Source organism: Kogia breviceps, chromosome 15 (assembly GCF_026419965.1).
Source record: "Kogia breviceps isolate mKogBre1 chromosome 15, mKogBre1 haplotype 1, whole genome shotgun sequence".
In the NCBI taxonomy this organism is placed as follows: domain Eukaryota; kingdom Metazoa; phylum Chordata; class Mammalia; order Artiodactyla; family Physeteridae; genus Kogia; species Kogia breviceps.
This window is the reverse complement of record NC_081324.1, coordinates 23,779,807-23,805,261: the sequence shown is the minus strand read 5'-3', so window position 1 is coordinate 23,805,261 and position 25,455 is coordinate 23,779,807. Positions and strand designations below refer to the sequence as shown.

General features: G+C 36.5%; 1 protein-coding gene across 6 annotated transcripts in view; it reads right to left on the bottom strand.

The window, feature by feature from the left end:
* The window catches only part of DYM (dymeclin), a 383,872-nt gene that overhangs the window by 338,896 nt on the left and 19,521 nt on the right, over positions 1 to 25,455 (bottom strand). For all 6 annotated transcript variants that reach the window (XM_059039793.2, XM_059039792.2, XM_067015750.1 and 3 more), the window contains exon 2: positions 23,598 to 23,789. In XM_059039793.2, the coding sequence (XP_058895776.1) occupies positions 23,598 to 23,737 (140 nt within the window). In that variant the 5' untranslated portion in view covers positions 23,738 to 23,789. The remainder of the gene's footprint in view (positions 1 to 23,597; positions 23,790 to 25,455) is intronic.

The window sequence follows — 25,455 nt, the reverse complement described above, 5'->3', positions numbered from 1 at the left end:
GAATTATATAAATATACACATTTTAAAAATTAATATATATAACACAATTTTGCTTCAACGAGATTATGCTATATGAACGATTTTATAACTGGCTTTAACCACTTCATATGCTGTGGATTTTTCCATATCTATAAACACATAATCATTATTAATGACTATATATTGTTCCAGTGTGCAGATGCACCATTTTTATTTGTTTGTTCATTCATCTGGACACTTAGGATTGTTAGCAATTTTCTGTTATAAACATTGCTACCAACGTCTTTATACATACATCTCTGAACTTGTCCAATCATCTCCTTAACATAAACTCTAGAAGTGGAATTGCTAGGTCAGTGACACTTCTCTTCTGATGAATACTGCAAATTACATTCCAGAAAGATTTAACCAATTACCATTCCTACCAAAATGCATAAACCAAAATGCATAACTGTGGCTTAACCCATACATATTCCTAAATCTGCAAAATTACAAACCCAGATCTTCTGACACCAAATCCAATGATTTTTATATTCAGATAAGCATGTGTTGACAGTAAGCAAGCATAAGAACCTTCATGACAAATACAGATTTTTTTTTCCCTTTAAAATTGCCTTAGAGAAGAATTCATAAAGGATGTGGCATCTGTCAAATTATCATGCCACTGTAAATTTAAAACAAATTCTATTCAACACCACCTAAATTCTTTCACTGTACCAGGCAGACAATTTTTGTATCAACTAACATGGATGGTGGGGCATATCAAGAAAACACTGTACAGAGAGTTTACAACTTCTTTGGATTTAAACTCCATGTTACAATCCTCTGACATGACAACTCTGGCCTTAACCTGAAGAATGGCATAGTGAAGAGGATACAGAAATGTTCAATTGTCATAGAAAAAGAAAAAAATAGCAAATACAAAGTAAAAAACTGTGGATAATATTTTTCATTATAAAAAGAGATGATCAACTATATCACCCATTTATGCAAAAAAATGTGTCCAGATGTCATGAGCCATGATTCACGAGGTGACAGAAGAGAAGAAAAACAACCCTGGCCTTGATGGTTAGATCTGCTCTCCACCACAACCTCAGGGAGACCCTGCCATTAGTTCGTGTATGAAAATAAAAAGACCAGAGCTCACTGTTACAGCACACATCCCTTCGTTCATCAACAGAGTACCACTGTCAGATGACAAGTGGTTTTCCAAAACTGACAAGTAAACAAGAAAGAACATTTGTTGGTAGGGGAAAAAAGCTAACTTCATATGAAGCCTGTAGTTCAAGAATACAAGTGTCCACAACCAAAATAAATATATAAAATGGGTCATCTAAATGAACTTAACACCTATTCCTGATAACTGTCACACATAAAAATATATGTCAGAGTTATTTACAGTATTTTAGTCAGCTGGTGTAACAAGTCAGACAGGCTACAGTTGGCAAGTAAAATAACTCACCATGGGAGTTCACAGAAGCAGCATACTTAGGCTGATAACTTAATTGATGACCCATGACCTATACCATGGAGCTAACATACAGCCCCAGAAGGAATTATTTGTGGTCCTTTAGGCAGTTTCTACCCTCCAACATTTTTTTTCTTTTTCAACTTTCTCTTTTCTTTTCTGTCAACCCATCTGTCTCATTCTTCTTCATGTGTCCGCACTTCAAATTTTTAAGTAACATACGAGGTACCAATGGAAACTGCCAGGCCATGGTATTGGCCCTCAGGGATTAAAGAAAGAAAAAAGAGGTTGAATAATACATAATCTTAGAAAAGAAGCTTACCAAATGGTTGTAGAGCAACCTAAAAAAAAAAAACTTATCATATTCTCAAATGTAGAAGTAATTTAAGTTCCCACATAAAATCAGATTTAAAAAATATTTTTATACTACAGAGAAAAATAATTTATTTTAAAAAACTCAAAACTGCAACTAAGTATTGTAAACATTTAGCAGATTTTCAGTAATTTGAACTCCACTAACATAGAATTTGGGGTTGTTTGGCTAAATTGAGTTGAAACTAACTTTTATATTATATTTTAAAGAAAGTATTTCAACATGGGAGGAGACTAAGGAAAAGAATTCTTTAACGTTCTACAGAAGAAATATATTCAAAGACTTTAGCATATTAATTGTTGATATGCAAATATGCTCGGCTTTCCCTGGTGGCGCAGTGGTTGAGAGTCCGCCTGCCGATGCAGGGGACACGGGTCTGTGCCCTGGTCCGGGAAGATGCCACATGCCGCGGAGCAGCTGGGCCTGTGAGCCATGGCCACTGGGCCTGCGCGTCCGGAGCCTGTGCTCCGCAACTGGAGAGGCCCGAGTACCACAAAAAAAAAAAAAAAAAAATTTGCTGATTAGCTACAACTTGTAATCTGTAGAGGCCTATACACTATTCAATGTTCTCTCACCTTGATTATTTCATTTGATTTCTTTTAAAAACCCTGAGAAGTTGACTAACGAAATAAGAGTATCCTCAATCTACAAGTGACAGAAATGGAGAAGCTATGTAACTTGTCCCAGGTCACAATAGAAGAATAAATATGTCAAACTTCTAGTTTAATACTCTTTCAGTATGAATAATATTTAGCTACTTTTTTATTAAGGCAAACCCACATAATATCAATCTAGAACATTACCACTAACTGGAATTTCTATATATACCTAACAGAAGTTATCATAGATGTATTATCATAAAAATTACATCTGTTATGATTTAAATCATTTAAAATTTATGTGAATGATAAAGAACTAGAAGAAAACAAAAAATTAAGTCTAATAAGGAAAGTGATAAGGTGACAGATGACTTTTTTGTAACTGTTATGAAATCATAAAATATAGTTTGGTAAGAAAGCTAAATTTTTAAATTACATATTGCCTAATTCACAGCCTTCAGTAATTTAGACTGGTTTTATTTTACTTTTTCTAAATTAATTAATTAATGTATTTATTTATTTTTGGCTGCATTGGGTCTTCGTTGCTGTGCGTGGGCTTTCTTTTAGCTGCGGCGAGCAGGGGCTACTCTTGTTGCAGTGCGTGGGCTTCTCATTGTGGTGGCTTCTCTGGTTGCGGAGCACGGGCTCTAGCACGGTGCGTGGGCTTCAGTAGTTGTGGCATGCAGGCTTCAGTAGTTGTGGCTCGTGGGTTCTAGAGCGCAGGCTCAGTAGTTGTGGTACACAGGCTTAGTTGCTCTGCTGCATGTGGGATCTTCCCAGACCAGGGCTCAAACCCATGTCCCCTGAATTGGCAGGCGGATTCTTAACCACTGCACCACCAGGGAAGCCCAATTCTTAAGTCTTTTTCACTGAAAATTCCACCATAAAATGATTTCAAAATTGCCATTTTATATTAATAGTGCCATTTGCAGCCCACAACATACATTCTCTAACAAATTATATGTTTGTCAGTTTAAGACACAACATGAGTAAAATCAACATGTAACCATGCAGAAAAACATAGCAGCACTTCTAAAGATATTTTCCCCCTTATCTTAGCAAAGAGAGAATTATGGAAATCATTCACAAAACCCACAAGAATCAGCCCATTCAGTGGTTAAACTATGGAAATGTTAATGTTTTAAAAGAGGCTATTCAAAGGGAAATGTTAAAGGATAAAAATTGCATATAAATTTATTATAGCAATTTTTAATGCACCAAGCAGAACCAAAAAGTATTTATATTCATGTGATTCACAGACAATCCTATAGGCTGTCATTCAACTTCCAAAATGGAAGAAACTGTAACTATTAAAATGTAAAAATTTTAGCAACTATCATGCAAGATCATACTGCATTTATTTTCTCAAGAAAGCAAAAGAAGAAAATGACTTAAAAATTCAGATTCCAACCAACACAGTGAGAAAAGGAAAGAAAGGTATACTTGGAGCAAAACTTACTTTCTCCCTTATTTTAAGGCTTTAAACAATGTTAGTTATGTCATCCCCCACTTAAGCTTTTAGTTTAAGGGAACAATCAACCCTGGGCAAACTCAAGCATCTTCTAAAATAATTTTGCGTAGAAAGGTATAAATAAAACATAGGGAAATAAAGGTTTTGACTCAAGATGTAAAAGCTGAACTTCTTTTGGTCCCTCAATCTGAGAAAATAAGATGTCAAAAAAAGTCTCGAATTATTTATTCCCTTAGTAAAATGGCCTAGTACACTATTTTGGTCACCATTCAAGTAAACATATGATAAAAGAATTAGAGACAGTTTAGAAAACGGTTTAGGAGTTATCCCAGGCCCACCTCAATGACAGAGCAGATTGTTTCAACTTGAAAAGTTCTAATAAAATTGTACATAAAGTGTACCAAAGAGAATAAAAATATAAAAGCAGAGACAAGAATCAAAAATTCAAAAAAAAAATTTACAGTCACTTCTTTCTGTCAGTTAAAAACTTGTTACCTAATTCAATCAAAGTTTCTTTTCCTGTTTCTCAGCAGGACACAGATCAAGAAACTCTAAGGGAGGTCTTCAAGATGGCAGAGGAGTAAGACGTGGAGATCACCTTCCTCCCCACAAATACATCAGAAATACATGCACATGTGGAACAACTCCTACAGAACACCTACCGAATGCTGGCAGAAGACCTCAGACCTCCCAAAAGGCAAGAAACTCCCCACATACATGGGTAGGGCAAAAGAAAAAAGAAAAAACAGAGACAAAGAATAGGGACGGGACCTGCACCTATGGGAGGGAGCTGTGAAGGAGGAAAAGCTTCCACACACTAGGAAGCCCCTTCACGGGTGGAGGCAGGGGTGCTGGGGGGGAAGCTTTGGAGCCACAGAGGAGAGCATGATCCAGGGACAACTTCCCCAGAACACACAGCGCACCTCAGGCTGTTGCAATGTCATGCTGGCCTCTGCTGCCGCAGGCCCCACCCTCATTCCATACCCCTCCCTCCCCCCAGCCTGAGTGAGGAAGAACCCCCTAATCAGCTGCTCCTTTAACCCCGTGCTGTCTGGGTGAAGAACAGACACCCTCAGGCAACCTACATGAAGAGGCGGGGCCAAATGCAAAGCTGAACCCCAGGAGCTGTGTGAACAAAGAAGAGAAAGGGAAATCTCTCCCAGGAGCCTCAGGAGCAGCGGATTAAATCTCCACAATCAACTTGATGTACCCTGCAACTGTGGAACACCTGAATAGACAATGAATCATCCCAAAATTGAGACAGTGGACTTTGGGAGCAACTGTAGACTTGGGGTTTGCTTTCTGCATCTAATTTGTTTCTGGTTTTATGTTTATCTTAGTTTAGTAATTAGTTTATTATTACTGGTAGATTTGTTTATTGATTTGGTTGCTCTCTTCCTTTTTTAAAAATATATAGATAAATTTTTTTCCTTTTTTGCTTTTTGTGAGTGTGTATGTGTATGCTTCTTTGTGTGACTGTGTCTGTATACCTTTGCTTTTACCATCTGTCTTAAGGTTCTGTCTGTCCATTTTTTTTTGTATACTTTTTAGCACTTGTTATCATTGTTTTTTGGTTTCGTTGCTACCTTCTTTCTTTTTTAAAATTACTTTTAAATTTTTCTATTTTTAATAATTTTTTATTTTCTATTTTAATAACTTTATTTTATTTTTTGTCTTCCTTTCTTTGTTTCTCCCTTTTCTGCTGAGCCATGTGGCTGACAGTGTCTTCACGCTCTGGCCGGGTGTCAGGCCTGTGCCTCTGAGGTGGGAGAGCCGAGTTGAGGACACTGGTCCACAAGAGACCTCCCGGCTCCATGTAATATCAAACAGCAAAAGCTCTCCCAGAGATCTCTATCTCAATGTTAAGATCCAGCTTCACTCAAGAACCAGCAAGCTACAATGCTGGACACCCTATGCCAAACAACTAGCAAGATAGGAACACAACCCCACCCATTAGCAGAGAGGCTGCCTAAAGTCATAATAAGATCACAGACACCCCAAAACACACCACCGGACACAGTCCTGCCCACCAGAAAAACAAGATCCAGCCTTATCCATCAGAACACAGGCACCAGTTCCCTTCACCAGGAAGCCTACACATCCCACTGAACCAACCTTAGCCACTGGGAGCAGACACCAAAAACAAAGGGAACTATCAATCTGCAGCCTGCAAAAAGGAGACCCCAAACACAGTAAGTTAAGCAAATGAGAAGACAAAGAAACACACAGCAGATGAAGGAGCAAGGTAAAATCCCACCAGACACAACAAATAAAGAGGAAGTAAGCAGTCTACCTGAAAAAGAATTCAGAGTAATGATAGGAAAGATAATCCAAAATCTTGGAAATAGAATGGAGAAAATACAAGAAACTTTTAAAAAGGACCTAGAAGAACTAAAGAGCAAACAAACAATGATGAACAACACAATAAATGAAATTAAAAATTCTCTAAAAGGAATCAATAGCAGAATAACTAAGGCAGAACAGATAAGTAACCTGGAAGATAAAATAGTGGAAATAACTACTGCAGAGCAGAATAAAGAAAAAAGAATGAAAAGAATTAAGGACAGTCTCAGAGACCGCTAGGACAAAATTAAACGCACCAACATTCGAATTATACTGGTCCCAGAAGAAGAAGACAAAAAGAAAGGGACTGAGAAAATATTTGAAGAGATTATAGTTGAAAACTTCCCTAATATGGGAAAGGAAACAGTCAATCAAGTCCAGGAAGCACAGAGTCCCACACAGGATAAATCCAAGGAGAAACATGCCAAGACACATATTAATCAAACTATCAAAAGTTAACTACAAAGAAAAATATTAAAAGCAGCAAGGGAAAAACAACAAATAACATACAAGGGGGGCTTCCCTGGTGACAGAGTGGTTAAGAATCTGCCTGCCAATGCAGGGGACATAGGTTCAAGCCCTGGTCCATGAAGATTCTACATGCCGCAGAGCAACTAAGCCCATGTGCCACAACTACTGAGCCTGTGCTCTAGAGCCTGCAAGCCACAACTACTGAAGTGCGTGTGCCTAGAGCCCATGCTCTGCAACAAGAGAAGCCACCGCAATGAAAAGCTTGCACACCACAATGAAGAGGCCCCCGCTCACAGAAACAGAGACCCAACACAGCCAAAAGTAAATAAATTAAATAAATAAATTTCTTTTAAAAAAAAAACCAAAATACAAGGGAATCCCCATAAGGTTAACAACTGATCTTTCAGCAGAAACTCTGCAAGCCAGAAGGGAGTGGCAGGACATATTTAAAGTGATGAAAGGGAAAAACCAACCAAGATTACTCTATCCAGCAAGGATCTCATTCAGATTCGATGGAGAAATTAAAACCTTTATTAAATTAAAAACAGACAGGCTAAGAGCTTGTCTAAGAGCTAAGAGCATCCAGCACCACCAAACCAGCTTTACAACAAATGCTAAAGGAATTTCTCTAGGCAGGAAACACAAGAGAAAGAAAAGACCTACAATAACAAACCCAAAACAATTAAGAAAATGGTAATAGAAACATACATATCGATAACTACCTTAAATGTAAATGGATTAAATGCTCCAACCAAAAGACACAGACTGGCTGAATGGATACAAAAAAACCCTGGTATATATGCTGTCTACAAGAGACCCATGTCAGACCTAGGGACACATACAGACTGGAAGTGAGGGGATGGAAAAAGATGTTCCATGCATATGGAAATCAAAAGAAAGCTAGACGAGCAATTCTCATGTCAGACAAAATAGACTTTAAAATAAAGACTATTACAAGAGACAAAGAAGGACACTATATAATGATCACGGTATAAATCCAAGAGGAAGATATAACAACTGTAAATATTTATGGACCCAACAAAGGAGTACCTCAACACATAAGACAAATACTAACAGTTATAAAAGGGGAAATTGACAGTAACACAATCATAGTAGGGGGCTTTTTAACACCCCACTTTCACCAATGAACGGATCATCCAAAATGAAAATAAATAAGGAAACACAAGCTTTAAATGATACATTAAACAAGATGGACTTAATTGATATTTACAGGACATTCCATGCAAAAACAACAAAATACACTTTCTTCTCAAGTGTTCATGGAACACTCACCAGGATGGATCATACCTTGGGTGACAAATCAAGCCTTGGTGAATTTAAGAAAATAGACATTGTATCAAGTATCTTTTCCAACCACAATGCTATGAGACTAGATATCAATTACAGAAAAAAAACTGTAACAAATACAAACACATGGAGGCTAAATACACTACTAAATAACCAAGAGATCAATGAAGAAATCAAAGAGGAAATAAAAAAATACCTAAAAACACATACAATGAAAACACAATGACCCAAAACCTATGGGATGCAGCAAAAGCAGTTCTAAGAGGGGAGTTTATAGCAATACAATCCTACCTCAAGAAACAAGAAACATCTCAAATAAAAACCTAACCTTACATCTAAAGCAATTAGAGAAAGAACAAAAAAATCTCAAAGTTAGCAGAAGGAAAGAAATCAATAAAGATCAGATCAGAAATAAATGAAAAAGAAATGAAGGAAACAATAGCAAAGATCAATAAAACTAAAAGCTAGTTCTTTGAGAAGATAAATAAAATTGATAAACCATTAGCCAGACTCATCAAGAATAAAAGGGAGAAGACTCAAATCAATAGAATTAGAAATGAAAAAGAGAAAGTAACAACTGCCACTGCAGAAATACAACGGATCATGAGAGATTAGTACAAGCAACTATGTGCCAATAAAATGGACAAACTGGAAGAAATGGAAAAATTCTCAGAAAAGCACAACCTTCTGAGCCTGAACCAGGAAGGTATAGAAAATAAAAACAGACCAATCACAAGCACTGAAATAGAGACTGTGATTTAAAATCTTCCAACAAACAAAAGCCCAGGACCAGATGGCTTCACAGGCAAATTCTATCAAACATTTAGAGAAGAGCTAACACCTATCCTTCTCAAACTCTTCCAAAAGATAGCAGAGGGAGGAACACTCTCAAACTCATTCTACGAGGCCACCATCACCCTGATACCAGAAAAAGATGTCACAAAAAAAACTACAGGCCAATGTCACTGATGAATGCAGATGCAAAACTCCTCAACAAAATACTAGCAAATAGAATCTAACAGCACATTAAAAGGATCATACACCACGATCAAGTGGGGTTTATCCCAGTAATACAAGGATTCTTCAATATACACAAATCAATCAGTGTGATACACCATATTAACAAACTGAAGGAGAAAAACCATATGATCATCTCAATAGATGCAGAAAAAGCTTTTGAAAAAAATTCAACACCCATTTATGATAAAAACCGTGCAGAAAGCAAGCATAGGGGGAACTTACCTCAACATAATAAAGGCCATATGTGACAAACCCACAGCCAACATCATTCTCACTGGTGAAAAACTGAAACCATTTCCTTTAAGATCAGGAACAAGACAAGGTTGGCCACTCTCACCACTATTATTTAACATAGTTTTGGAAGTTTTAGCCACAGCAATCAGAGAAGATAATAAATGAAAGGAATCCAAATCAGAAAAGAATAAGTAAAGCTGTCACTGTTTGTACATGATATGACACTATACATAGAAAATCCTAAAGATGCTACCAGAAAACTACTAGAGCTAATCAATGAATTTGGTGAAGTAGCAGTATGCAAAAGTAATGCACAGAAATCTCTTGCATTCCTATACACTAATGATGAAAAATCTGAAAGAGAAATTAAGGAAACACTCCCATTTACCATGGCAACAAAAAGAATAAAATACATAGGAATGAACCTACCTAAGGAGGTAAAAGACCTGTATGCAGAAAACTATAAGACACTGATGAAAGAAATTAAAGATGATAGAAACAGATGGAGAGATAGACCATGTTCTTGGTTTGGAAGAATCAACATTGTGAAAATAACTATACTACCCAAAGCAATCAACAGATGCAATGCAATCCCTATCAAACTACCAATGGCATTTTTCACAGAACTAGAACAAATAATTGCACAATTTGTATGGAAACACAAAAGACCCCAAATAGCCAAAGCAATCTTGAGAAAGAAAAATGGAGCTGGAGGAATCAGGCTCCAGGGCTTCAGAGTATACTATGAAGCTACAGTAATCAAGACAGTATGGTACTGGCACAAAAACAGAAATATGGATCAATGGAACAGGATAGAAAGCCCAGAGAAAAACCCACGCACATATATGGTCACCTTATCTTTGACAAAGGAGGCAAAAATATGCAATGGAGAAAAGACAGCCTCTTCAATAAGTGGTGCTGGGAAAACTGGACAGCTACATGGAAAAGAATGAAATTAGAACACTCCCTAACACCATACACAAAAGTAAACTCAAAATGGATTAAAGACCTACATGTAAGGCCAGACACTATAAACCTCTTGGAGGAAAACATAGGTAGAACACTCTATGACATAAATCACAGCAAGACCTTTTTTGACCCACCTCCTAGAGAAATGGAAATAAAACCAAAAATAAACAAATGGGACCTAATGAAACTTAAAAGCTTTTGCACAGCAAAAGGAAATCATAAAGAAGATAAAAAGACAACCCTCAGAATGGGAGAAAATATTTGCAAATGAAGCAACTGACAGAGGATTAATCTCCAAAGTTTACAAGCAGCTCATGCAGCTCAATATCAAAAAAACAAACAACCCAATCCAAAAATGGGCAGAAGACCTAAATAGACATTTTTCCAAAGAAGATATATAGATTGCCAACAAACACATGAAAAGATGCTCAACATCACTAATCATTAGAGAAATGCAAATCAAAACTACAATGAGGTATCACCTCAAACCAGTCAGAATGGCCATCATCAAAAAATCTACAAATAATAAATGCTGGAGAGGGTGTGGAGAAAAGGGAACCCTCTTGCACTGTTGGTGGGAATGTAAATTGATACAGCCACTATGGAGAACAGTATGGAGGTTCCTTAAAAAACTAAAAATAGAACTACCATATGACCCAGCAATCCCACTACTGGGCATGTACCCTGAGGAAACCATAATTCAAAAAGAGTCATGTACCACAATGTTCATCGCAGCAGTATTTACAACAGCCAGGACATGGAAGCAATCTAAGTGTCCATTGACAGATGAATGGATAAAGAAAATGTGGCACATATATACAATGGAATATTTCTCAGCCATAAAAGGAAACAAAATTGAGTTATTTGTAGTGAGGTGGATGGACCTAGAGTCTGTCATACAGAGTATAGTAAGTCAGAAAGAGAAAAAGAAATACCATATGCTAACACATATATATGGAATCTTAAAAAAAAAATGGTTCTGAAAAAGCTAGGGGCAGGACAGGAATAAAGACACAGACATAGAGAATGGGCTTGAGGACACAGGGAGGCAGAAGGGTTAGCTGGTATGAAGTGAGAGAGTGGCATGGACATATATACACTACCAAATGTGGAATGGATGGCTGGTGGGAAGGAGCCGCATAGCACAGGGAGATCAGCTCGGTGCTCTGTAACCACCTAGAGGGGTGGAATAAGGAGGGTGGGAGGGAGACACAAGAAGGAGGAGATATGAGGAGATATATATATATATATATATATATATATATATATATATATGTATAGCTGATTCACTTTGTTATAAAGCAGAAACTCACACACCAGTGTAAAGCAATTATACCCTAATAAAGATGTTTAAAAAAAAAAAAGAAAGTCTGAGGAAGGATTATTCTGGCAGCTCCCCTTAAACAGAGAAGACACAAAGCAAGGTTAAAACACAGGACAGATTATCCATCAACTTGCCTATATTAATTGTAAATAATATATTTATTACATTTGCATTGTAAATAATGGCACTCAAACATAAAGTATGTGTTATTATCACCCTCACTTTGAAAGTGCTTGAAAATGTGAATATATAGATCTGTTGATTCTTTACTCAAAGATTAGCATGTATAATTTAATGTTGCATCTCTTTAGCCATTATTTGATACTCAGTCAGTGACTGGTCTATGCTTCCAAATGGAGACTGTGTAGCATAATGACCAACAGAATTCATCTCTGGAGCTGCATAAACCTGGTTTGAATCTGGTCCATGGCAGCTACCAGCCATGTAACCTTGGAAAACCTCCCCAGGCCTTTTTTCTCACATACAGGAGTAATAACAGTACCAACCCCACAGACTTGATGTGAGAACTAAATGAGGAAATGCATCTAAGGAATGAGCCCAGCACCTGGCACACAGTAAGTACTCAATAAATAACGGCTAAATTAACACTGCTGTTTACATTAGCCAAGCCTCTTAGCAGAACGAACATATTCTTTAGAATGCAAGGAGGATCCCTGAAAACAAAATCAGAATGCTAACTGGAACCTAACAATGCTGAAGAGAAATGAAAGGCATTTATTTAAAAGAATTTATGAGAAAGTACAACAAACTGAAGTTTAAAAAACATTATGTGATGTGGGAAATAAATACAGTGGATATTTTTCAGCCTAAAAAGGAAGGAAATTCTGACATGTGCTACAACATGGATGAACTTTGAAAATACTATTCTAAGTGAAACAGGCCAGACACAAAAAGGTAAATATTAAACGATTCCATTTATATGAGGTACCTAGAATAGGCAAATTCATAGAGATGGAAAGTAGAGTAGAGGTTACCATGGGCTGGAAAGTGGGGGGAATAGGGAGTTACTGTTTAATGGGTACAGAGTTTCGGTTTGAGATAATGAAAAACTTCTGTAAATGAGAGTCGTGATGACTGTAAAACACTGAGAATGTACTTAATGCCACTGAACCATACACTTAAAAATGGCTAAAATGATAAATTTTATGTTATGTAAATTATACCACAATAAAAAAACTGAGTAAAATCTTTCCATATTATAGGAGAGTAAGTAAATTACTGCAGACTAGACTACATTCCCCAAACACCAACATTAAAGCATGCTCGTCTCTGCAATACCACACATCATAAAAAATCTTTACCATGGCCAGAAGTCCCTATGTAATTTGTTTCCTTGCTCACTGCTCTGCCACACTGGCCTTTTTGCTATTTCTCTAACATGCAGAACTTATTCCTGCTTCAAATCCTTTACATTTGCTGTTCCCTCTACCTGGTGGAATACTCTTTCCCAGAACATACAGGGCTCCCTGATTTCACTAATGTCTGCTTAAATGCCGCTACCCCAGAGACCCTCTAGCTAAAGAAATTTCCCGCTGGTATTTGTTCCCATTCTATCACTCTTCATGACCTTGCTCTGCTTTATTTTTCAAAAATGACTTTACGTATTTATTTCTTTACTTGTTTACTGCCCATTCCTCCACTAAAATATAAGCTGCTTGAGAGCAGGGACCTTGCCCCTCATGTTCACTACAATGTTTCCAGCCCTTAAAAACAGTGCCTAACAAATGGGAGGCATTCAATAACCATTTTTTCGGTAAATACATCTTAAAATATTCACATTTACAAAAAAGGAAATATATCAAATACATTAATTTTTATAAGTTACATAACAGTAATTCAGTACAATCACATATTTATGGGGGGGAGGGAGACATAAATACATATGTCTATTATTAGGAATGTCCATTAAAAAAAAAAGTATGGAAAAACATACACCAAAATATCAACAGTGGTTATCTCTATATGATGATAATACAGGACAATTTTCCATTTTGCTTCTGTATTTTCTAACTTTTATACAATGAAAGATTTGTGTGATTTAAAAAGAAAAAAAAAAAAGACTATTTTACCAGCAAGTCAACTACCAAGAACTCACTCCAGTTGTATAGTAAAGGATATGCACAAAGACTTGGCTACAAGGAATTTCAGCATAGTTTTTTATATACAATCAGGAAAAATAAGAAACAAGCAAAATGTTCAATGATATAAATTATGGACATCTATAAGATAGAACATTCTACAACCATTTAAAATTATGTTGTATGAACACAATGACATGAGGACTATGTGAGTTAAAGAAAAAATGTGTGGAATATGATACAAATGTTTTTAAATGAGAGAGAACTGACAAGATATACACCAAAAAGTTAACAAAGGTTACTTCTGATTAGTGTTATGTTTTTCATTTTTGCCTTCCTTGAGCTTTTCTGTATTTAAAGGTACTAAAGATGAACACACATGACTTTGCAACTGCGAAAAATGAGTTTAGTGATTGTGTGACTGTACCAAAAGCTGCCTCTTGCCTTATTTGAGCACCATCTAGTGCTCAGTGCACATAATACAATTCTCATTATGCAGTAAAGGCTTCTAAAAAGTAGCCTTTATAAAAAGGACGTGGAGTCTGCACAGAGACAAATATTACTGTGGTCAGTGTTTGGCCTAATTTTTAAAACAACTGAACAATTGATTCAAAAGAGTCACAGGATTTTCAATCAGAGGATAAAGCAGTCAATCAGAAAATTGGTTAAATTTCTACTACTTATTTTCAACCCTCATATATTTTAGACTAATTCTCAAGACAGAAAGCCCTTGCACTTTTTTAAATTAATGGGTATTTATTCCTTGAAAGAAGAGGAAAGTCAGACACTTTACGTGCATTATGGTGTTTTATCCTCCCCACAAATCTAGGTAATATTATTTCCATTTTACAGAAGCGTCAACAGGCTCGGTGAAAATTAAGCTTGCCTAAATTCACAGAGGTAATAATAAGCAGTACAGCTGAGATGCAAGACAAAGACAGTCTGGCTCCAAAATCTATGCTCCCCCTACCGTCTTCCACTGTCTCTATTCTCTACACTTTGCCCAAAATCACCACACCTTTTGGCAAACTGATTCTCATTCTTGGTAAGCACACAAGCTGTCACTACATTGCTCAGCACTGCTCTCAAATCTAGAATTCTAAGCTCATTCAGTATTAATGCTCAAGTCAAATATCAATTTAAAATAAAAGAGCTTTTAACGAATAGTGGCTGGAGGACTTCCCATTTCCTGTACAGGCAAAGAAATTCAGACCTTCATTACATGGTGGTTATGTCACTGCAGCTGCCTGCCATCTGGTTTCCCTTCCTGAGTTTCTCCTCTTTCCAACCTACCACTCACTCCACGCCAAAAGTAAACTCCTTAAAACAATGATTTCACCAAATCCACTTAACAAGAACCCACAAGGAATCAATTCTAATCCTCAGCTTTCTAACCAGTGTGCCAAAAATGGGCAAGTGGACAGATTGTGATCTTCCCGTTCAGTCCCCCGTGGTCAGAACCCCTGCACCCTCAGAGCCTCCAGGCCACCACACACATCTGACCAGCCTTATCAGTTTCCAAACAAACAAAAAACCAAAAAAAAAAAAAAAAACCAAGAAATATGTTGGGAAGCACTTTCAGTGTTCCATAAAATCTGTTCCTGACCTATTATACTTGTTTCCCATGCTCTACCAACACAAACTGGAAGAATTAATGGAAGTCATTTGGCCATACTTTACTCACAGGACAGAAGTCACTTCTCCCATACATATAAGGCTACTGACATATTATATGTAATAGGTTACGCATAAGGCTATTGCTGTATTCAATATATGTAACAGGAAAACACTGGAAGCAATCCAAATGGTAAAAGTAAATGGCTAAATGAATTCTGGTATGTTCAACAATCGACAGACACTTTGGTTTCTTCCATATCTTGGCTGTTGTAAATATGCTGCAATGAACATAGGGGTGCATGTATCTCTTCTAACTAGTGTTTTCACTTTCTTTGGAAAAATACCAAAAAGTAAAATAGGTAGTTCTATTTTTACTTTTTGAGGAACCTCCATGCTGTTTTCCATAGTGACCGTACCAACATACATTCCTGCCAACGGGGCACAAGGGTTTCCTTTTCTCCACATCCTCACCAACATGTATTTGTTGTCTTTGATGACAGCCATTCTGACAGATGTGAGGAGGTATCTCATTGTGGGTTTAATTTGTGTTGTGCTTTTAATTTGCATTTCCCTGATGATTAGCGGTATTGAATATCCTTTCATGTGTCTGATGGCTATCTGTATGTCTTCTTTGGAAAAATGTGTATTCAGGTACTCTACCCATTTTTAAATCCAGTTATTTGATTTTTTGATGTTGAGTTGTATGAGTTCTTTGTTCATTTTGGATATTAAACCCTTATCTATATATCATTTGCAAATGTCTTCTCCGATTCAGTAGACTGACTGCCTTTTCATTTTCTCAATAGTTTCCATTGCTATGCAAAAGCTTTTTAGTTTGATGTAGTTCCATTTGTTTATTTGTGCTTTTGTTTCCCCTGCCTGAGGAGACATATCCAAAAAATATTGCTAAGAGCAATGTCAAAGAGCATATACTACCCATGTTATCTTCTAGGAGTTTTATGGTTTCAGGCCTTACATTAAATCTTTAATCCATTTTGAGTTTATTTTTGTATATGGTGTTAAAGAATGTTCTAATTTCATTCTTTTACATGGAGCTGTCCAGTTTTCCCAGCACCACTTACTGAAGAGACTGTCTTTTCTCCATTGTATATTCTTGCCTCCTTTGTTGTAGACTAATTGATCATAAGTGTGTAGGTTTATTTCTAGGCTCTCAATTCTGTTCTATTGATCTGTGTCTGTTTTTGTGTCAATACCATGCTATTTTGATTACTGCAGCTTTGTAGTATAGTTTGAAATCAGGGAGTGTGTTATCTCCAGCTTTGTCCTTCTCAAGATTTTTTTGGCTATTCAGGGTCTTGTGTGTTTCCATACAAATTTTAGAATTATTTACTCTAGTTAGGTGAAAAACACCATTGGTATTTTGATAAGGATTGCACTAAATCTGTAGATTGCCTTTGGGAGTATGGTCATTTTAACAATATTAATTCTTCCAATCCATAAGTAGGATATACCTTTCCATTTGTTTGTGGTGTCTTCCATTTCTTTCATCAAAGTCTTACAGTTTTGAGTATAGGTCTTTTACCTCTTTGTTTAGATTTATTCCCAAGTATTATTTTGATGCAATTGTAAATAGGATTATTTTCTTAATTTCTATTTGATAGTTCATTGTTAGTTCAAACACAACAGATTTCTGTATATTAGCTTTGTAACCTGCAGCTTTATTGAACTCATTTATTAGTTCTAATAGTTTTTTGGTGGTATCTTTAGAATTTTCTATACATAGTATCATGTTGTCTGCAAACAGTGACAGTTCTACTTCTTCCTTTTCAACTTGGATTACTTTTATTTCTTTTTCTTGTATGACTTCTCTGGCTAGGACTTCCAATACTCTGCTGAATAAAAGTGGCAAGAGTGGGCATCCTTTTCTTGTTCCTGATCTTATAGCAAATGCTTTCAATTTTTCACCATTGAGTATGATGTTAGATGTGGGCTTGTCATATATTAAGCTGAGTTATGTTCCCTCTATACCTTCACTCTGTTGAGTTTTTATCATAAATGGATGTTGAATTTTGTCAACTTTTCTGCATCTACTGAGATGATCATATGATTTAGTCTTCAATATGTTAATGTGGTATATCATATTGATTTGCAGATACTGAACCATCATCCTTGCATACCTGGGATGAATTCCAATTGATCATGGTGTATGATCCTTTTAATGTACTGTTGAATTCAGTTTGCTAATATTTTGTTGAGAATTTTTGCATCAGTGATATTGGCCTGTAATTTTCTTTTTCTTGTGGTCTTTTCTGGTTTTGGTATCTGGGTGACACTGGTCTCACAGAATGAGTTCAAGGAGCATTTCTCTGCAATTTTTGGAATAGCTTGAGAAGGATAGGTGTTATTTCTTCCTTAAATGTTTGGTACAATCCACCTGTGACACCATCTGGTCCTGGACTTTTGTTTGTTGGCAGTTTTTGGATTACTGATTCAATTTCATTACTGGTAACTAGTCTGCTCGTATTTTCTATTTACTCCTAATTCAGTCTTGGAAGACTGTACACCCTAGGAATTAATCCATTTCTTCTAGGTTGTCCATTATACTGGCATGTAAGTGTTCATAGTGAACTCTTATGATCCTTTGTACTTCTGTGCTGTCAGTTGTAACTGCCCTTTCATTTCTAATTTATATGGGTCCTTTTTTTTTTTTTTTTTTTTTTTTTTTTTTTTGCGGTATGCGGGCCTCTCACTGCCGTGGCCTCTCCCGCCGCAGAGCACAGGCTCCGGACGCGCAGGCCCAGCGGCCATGGCCCACGGGCCCAGCCGCTCCGCGTCATGTGGGATCCCCCCGGACCAGGGCACGAACCCGCGTCCCCCGCATCGGCAGGCGGACTCTCAACCACTGCGCCACCAGGGAAGCCCATATATGGGTCCTCTCTTTATCTTGATGAGTCTGGCTAAAGGTTTATCCATTTTGTTTACCTTTTCAAAGAATCAGCTCTTAGTTTCATTGATCTTTTCTATTGTTTTTCTAGCCTCTACTTCATTTATTTCTGCTCTGGTCTTTGTTATTTCTTTCCTTCTACTAACCTTGGGTTTTGCTTCTTTTTACAGTTCCTTTAGGCATAAGGTTAGATTGTTTGAGATTTTTCTTGTTTCCTGGGGTAGGCCTGTATCTCTATAAACTTCCCTCTTAGAACTGCTTTTGCTACACCCCATAGATTTTGGATCATTGTGTTTCTGTTTTCATTTGTCTCCAGGTTTTTTTTTTCCTCTTTGAAATCTTCAGTGACCCAACAGTTGTCTAGTAGCATGTTGTTTACCCTCCACACGTTTGGGGTTTTCTGCAGTTTTTTTTTTTTCTTGTAACTGATCTCTAGTCTCATATTGCCATGGTTAGAAAAGATGCTTGATATGATTTCAATCTTAAATTTACTGAGACTTGTTTTGTGCCCTAGCATGTGATCTATCCTAGAGAATGTCCCATGTGGACTTGAAGGTGTATTCTCATGTTTTGGGATGGAATATATATAATAAGCATATATCATCTGGTCTAATATGCCACTTGGACCAGAGTTTCCTTACTGATTTTCTATCTGGATGATCTGTCCATTGATGTAAGTGGGGTGTTAAAGTCCCCCACTATTGCTGTGTTCCTGTCAATTTTTCCCTTTATGTTTGTTAACTGCTTTATGTATTTAGGTGTTCCTATATTGGGCACATATATTTACAATTGTATATCTTCTTGTTGTATTGATCCCTTGATGTCCCTGTCTCTTGTTACAGTCTTTGATTTAAAGTCTATTTTGTCTGATATAAGTACTGCTATCTCTGCTTTCTTTCTGTCTCCATTTGCATGGGATACTTTTCCATCCTCTCACTTTCAGTCTGTGTCTTTAGATCTGAAGTGAGTCTCTTGTAGGCAGCATATAGATGGGTCTTGCTTTTGTATCCTTTCAGCCACTCTATGTCTTTTGATTGGACCATTTAGTCTATTTACATTTAAAGTAATTATTGATAGGTATGTACTTATTGCTATTTTGTTAATCATTTTCTGGTTGTTTTTGTAGATTTTGTTCCTTTCTTCTACCTTTAGTGTTATGTTTCGATTCCTTTCTCTTTTTTCGTGTGCATCTATTATAGATTTTTGGTTTGTGGCTACCATGAGGTTTATATATAACTATACATATAAACTATATATACACAGTTTAGTGTTTTGATATCATATTTAACATCTTTTTGTTTCATGTATCCCTTAACTACTTATTGTGGATATAGATGATTTTACTACCTTTGTCTTTAACACAGTTTTGTTTTTTGGTTTTGCTGCCATATTTAGTATGAAGTCAGTCATATAAGTAATTTTTAAACATTTTATTAAGACAAACAGTATATTACTTAAACTTTACTCTTGAATTAATATTTATTTATCTATCTATCTATTTATTTATTTATGGCCGCATTGGGTCTTTGTTGCTGTGCACAGGCTTTCTCTAATTGCAGCCAGCAGGGGCTTCTCTTGTTGCGGAGCACGGGCTCTAGGCACGCAGGATTCAGTAGTGTGGCTCGCGGGCTCTAGAGTGAAGGCTCAGTAGCTGTAGCACACAGGCCTAGTTGCTCCACGGCATGTGGGATCTTCCCGGACCAGAGCTCGAACCCGTGTCCCCTGCCTTGGCAGGCAGATTCTTAACCACTGAGCCACCAGGGAAGTCCCTACTCTTGAATTAATCTTGATTTTATTTCAGACCTTTGCTTCACAAGGAATTTTAGTAAGGTGAAAAGTTAAAAACTATTGAAGAATCTAAAGATTTTTCAACCATGCCTGGAAACTATAACAAAATCTGGTTATTCTAGTGCCAAAAAACAGTTTATAGTAAGGAAGGATTAGATTAGTCCTGAAGGACTTAGTACTTCTAAAAAAACTGGCAGCCATCAATTTTTGGCTGCACTTGAAGACAGCACATATGGGATCCAAAAATTCCAGGAGTGAGCAATCTCAGAAATGTCTGGATTCAGAGTCTTCCCTAAAGATATTCCTCAGAGTCTTGAATAATTCATAAACTAGGTAATTCCATCCCTGTCAATGAGGTGGTGGCACCTTCTACCTCAAGGCCTGCTCAATGTCAAGGTTCACACATCAAATACCAGACTGAGGAGCTGGGGCCGGGGGGGGGGGCCTCAAACAAAGTGACAAAAGAGTGCCAAAAGCATATGCACCACCACAAACAAAGCTTCTCTGGATATTCTGAATAGCCACCCATACCCCCACAATGTGCAGTTTACTCACTTTACAGCTTTTTACACTTTCTAAGATTCCTTTATACTTTTCTCTATAAACTAGGATGAATTAAGAAAAAGAAATGACATCAAAAAGAATAAACACATGAGAACAGCAAAGGATCTTTGAAAAAAGCAGTAATTAGCAAAACAAACTATAAAGTCATAATAATTCAAATTGCAAGGCACCAGTATAAGTATGGAAAACTTAGAAAGTAAGAAATAGACAAAAATGGCTAACAGATTATTCCCATCACTATTTCTTGAGAAGTTCATCCTTTCCCCAATGTTCTGAATTGCAAGCTTTGCATAAATCAAGTACATGTACACACACACACACACACACACACACACACACACACACACACACATCTTCCTTCCCTTCTTCAGAGTACTTTAGCTATTATTAGTTTTTTTCTTTCCCATGCAAATTTTAGAATGAGCTTATCAAGATTTCCTCACCCACCCTCAAAAAAAGATGTTGGAATTTTAATTGGAATTGCCTTCAATCTACAGGTCAATTTGGAAAGAACTGACACTTTTACAATTCTTAATCCTTGAACATGGTATACATCACCATTTAGTTAAGTCTTCTTTAATGTCTTTTGGAAGAGCATATATAGATTGTACTACAGTTTACATAAGTGAAAAGGAAATTTATTTTGGATAATAAATAATGTTCTCTTTATATGCCCTTTTTTCTCTAAGTCTTATTACTACATGAGCAGTGATACTCAATGATAATTCCTTCAGGATTAACGAAATGGTTTCAAAACTTGCTGATGCTACAGCTCATCTCCAGTTTGACCTCTCCCACCAATCCACAACCACCTTTAATTTTCCAAGGATCTCAGAAGCAGTAGTATGTATCCACTTCCGGTAAAATACAACTAATCCACATTATCACAAAAACTGCAAACTAAGCCAACCTTGTAAAGTCCAATCCAACTATATCCAAAAGTCAGAAATTAAAATGTATTGCCAAAATATATAAACAATTCACAAAAAGAAAATACCAATAATCCTTAATCCTTAAACATATAAAAATAAACATAATCTTGATTGTTAAAGGACCACAACACACATACACACACATGTATTTTATTTACATATATCAATATTTATATATTTTTAAAATTCATACTCAAAAGAGAGAGATAGCCCATCCAACCCTGGGGTCAGGGGAAAGGGGAAATACAGACTTATTTGTCACTATTACACCATTTTCGTTACTGAAAATCAGTAGAGGAAAAGAATTAAGTGCTTACCCTTATTAATAATGTAGTTAAAAACTATGTTTTATATAACCTAATTCATGAAAGTACTCCTTCACAGGGGAATTCCAGTTAATAAATGTACAAAAAAGGACCAAATTAGAAATACTACCATTTTGGAATCTCTTATGAAACAGGTTATTCAGACCAAAATCATCAATGGATGCTAAAACACACTCAAACCTCTGACCAGTCTTAGCATGATAACTGATATAAACCCACACATTTTCTGTAACCTAATGAAATACAATATAAGGTACCTAGCATCACTTATGAAATACTCTTACCAAAAATGTTTAACCCAAATTTTATCAAGCCTTTAAATCTGACATCCAATTTATAGATAATACAGTAAATAAAAAAAACAAAATATGAGAAGCAATCAGGTAGGTCTAGAAGGTGAACATTCTACAGAAAAACTGACCCAGTTTGTTAAAAGAAAAAAAAAAGTAATGGCATAGGGGAAAAAATAGTGGCACGAGTTGGGGAATACATACCTCTATTTGAGATTAAAGACAGAAGAAATGTAACTACCTTATTGCAATGTATTGCAATGCAATGTATACATCTTATTTATTTCCTAATTGTAACAAATGAACTACAAAACAACTAGGGAAATTTGAAAATGGACTGGGTAAGAGGAATTATTGTTAACTTTGTAAGGTCTGATAAATGGTATTACAGTTACAAAAGAAAATGTCCATATTTTAATTTACTTTAAAAAACCCTAAAAAACAGATGAAGTAAATATGGAAATAATCCAAATGGCTAATAACTGATGAATGGATAAAGAAAAGATGGTATATTCATACAAAGGAATCTCACTCAGAAATAAAAAGTAATGAAATATTGATACATGCTATAACATATCACACTCAAAGATTCCAGGGACTAGGACACAGGTATCTTTAGGGGGTCATTATTCAGTCTATCATAATAAAGCCGTTAAAAACAAATAAATAAAAATGTTTAAAATCTAGATACTGAGTAATGGGAATTCAATATTCTAGTCACTCTACATAATTATGTGTCTGTCAGTTTTTATAATAAAGAGTTAAAAATGAGATACTGGTTTTCACCTACCAAATTGACAAAGGCCAAAGAATCTAAAAATGCGTTAAATTGACAAAGGGGTGGGGAAGCAGACCTTCTTATACATTGCTGGTAGGAGTATTAATTGGTACAACTTCCATGGAGCAGTTTGGCAAATTACAAATGCACATATACTTTGACACAGTAATGCTACTTTGAGGAATTTATACTGGAGATTTATTTGTATGCTTGAGAAATTATGTATGTAGCATTATCTGTTATAACAAGAAATTGGAAACAATCTAAATGTCCACCAATAAAAAACCGATTTAATATAATCTACGTACACGCTGCAGTCATTTAAAAGAATAAGGCAGTTGATATATGCATATACATATGTTTTACTTAACTGTGGGGAAAAAAAGCAAGGGACAGCAAGCAAAAACGAAAAAGAAAGGTATGTGTAGTATGCTACCATTTGTGTTTAAACAGTTTTGTAAAACTACATGAAATAATATGGTTTACTATCACTGGAAGCATTCAAAAGAAACTGCTACCAGGAATTATCTCTGGGCAAGGGAGGTGGCTGAGTGGGGGAAAGGAAAGAGAAAAACTTACTTCCTCCTTTTCATGTCTTTTGAATTTTCTACTGGTACATGTACAACAAATGGAGGGACAGACAGATCATTAAAATAAAAAAATTTTTTTTTTAATCAGCATACCACACAAGCTTATGTGGCCCTTGATACAAATTTTCAATCTCCAAGTACCCTCTTACCTGCTAGTTGGTGCAGGGAAAGAAAATGACAGTAGCTGATTCCAGAACGGGTCATTCTCAGAGACAGATTCTGTGCCTGATAACTTTTTTAAGTACTCATTTTTAGGAAGATCACCAATTCTGCTGCTATTCGATCCCATCTTTTAATCTGGTAGATAACTTGTCCTTAAACCTTCATTTCCATAAGACAACCTATAAAGAATGAAAAGAAATTTCAAACATGTTCAAAATAATCATCATACTCTTCTTACCCTTGACCTAAATGTAAGAAACTCTAAACTTAGTAAAAGAAATCATACCTCTCTTTATTTTTAAATATATTAGACATCAGATACAAAGTTACAAGGCGAAAAATGAGGCTAAAATCTGTCTTAGCCAACATAACACAAAATCCCAATCTATACTTGTAGATCTTAGAATGGGCATACCTTTGCCCAAGAAAATGTCTCAAAGCAAATTCATAACAATGATAACTTATTAAAAAACAGTCAAAACAATGGTGCTAAAGAAATAGAGACTGGATGGCTTGAATGTGCTAAGGGCAGAAAATTGTTCAAGTAGTTACCAGGTGCTACCTACACTTAAGGGGAGAATGAGGACTGAAGTGAGTTACCGGCTTAAAGTGAAAGGGCTCCCAATTCCAAAGGAGTCACACACAGTGCCTCTCTCATCCTGCTGTGACGCACATATACTTTTTGCTGGCATTCTTAGTCTCCTAAACCATGAGATATTGTGTTTTGCTGGGTTTTTTTAAAAAATAAGAACTATCTTATTCATCTTTCTAGATGTCTACATTAGCATATAACAGGCATTCTCTAAACAGCATTATGTTGAAGGAAGGAATGAGTGTAAATAAATTATTACTGTCTTCAGTATTTGTTGTGCTTGGTCCCAAAGGGGAAACTAACAGATCAGTTAAAAAATGAATCGCAGTCTTCATCAAATTGCACTTAACATAGTTCAAGATCATGTTTTATCTCAACTTGTTCAGAAAAAGTCTCTCACTGACAATGAATTAAAATTACCATCACAGGGACTTCCCTGGCAGCGCAGTGGTTAAGAATCCACCTGCCAACGCAGGGGACACGGATTCGAGCCTTGGTCTGGAAAGATCCCACATGCCGCGGAGCAACTAAGCCTGTGCGCCACAGCTACTGAACCTGCACTCTAGAGCCCGCAAGCCACAACTACTGAAGCCCACGAGCCTAGAGCCTGTGCTTCGCAACAAGAGAAGCCACTGCAATGAGAAGACCGCACACCACAACAAAGAGTAGCCCCCGCTCACCACGACTAGAGAATGCCCGCACACAGCAATGAAGACCCAACGCAGCCAAAAAATAATTAATTAATTGATTTTTTTAAAAATTACCATCACAAACAATGAAAGGAAACTACATGGGTTCAGTGGCTAAAGGAGCTCAGGTTACAAGAGAATTTACATTAGTAGTGACTTACTTTCTCACCTACGTCCCTCCTCATTCCACAAAGACACTGAAGCCAAGATCAGAATTTGGAAGCACGTCTACCACATTCCCTTTGGAACTCTGGGACTGGCTTGAGCTGCTTATCTAAGGACATCAGGCTTCCCCAATGCACATGGACAGCTGGGCCTCCTGAATATGAGTGGGAAATACTGATCTGGCTTCTTATCACCTGCCCCTGAACTCAAGGCCACACACTACTTTCCTCCTGCTTAATCATGGGGACAGGGACCCCAACACTAGCTGACTCCAACTCAGGCTTCATATCAAGCCAACAGTCAATCATAACTCTAGATTTCAGTTTAATGTCTCAAGTAATTATTGAGCCCAATTAGAAAATGCTATAAAGAAATATTCTGAAATATATAAAGTCCTTA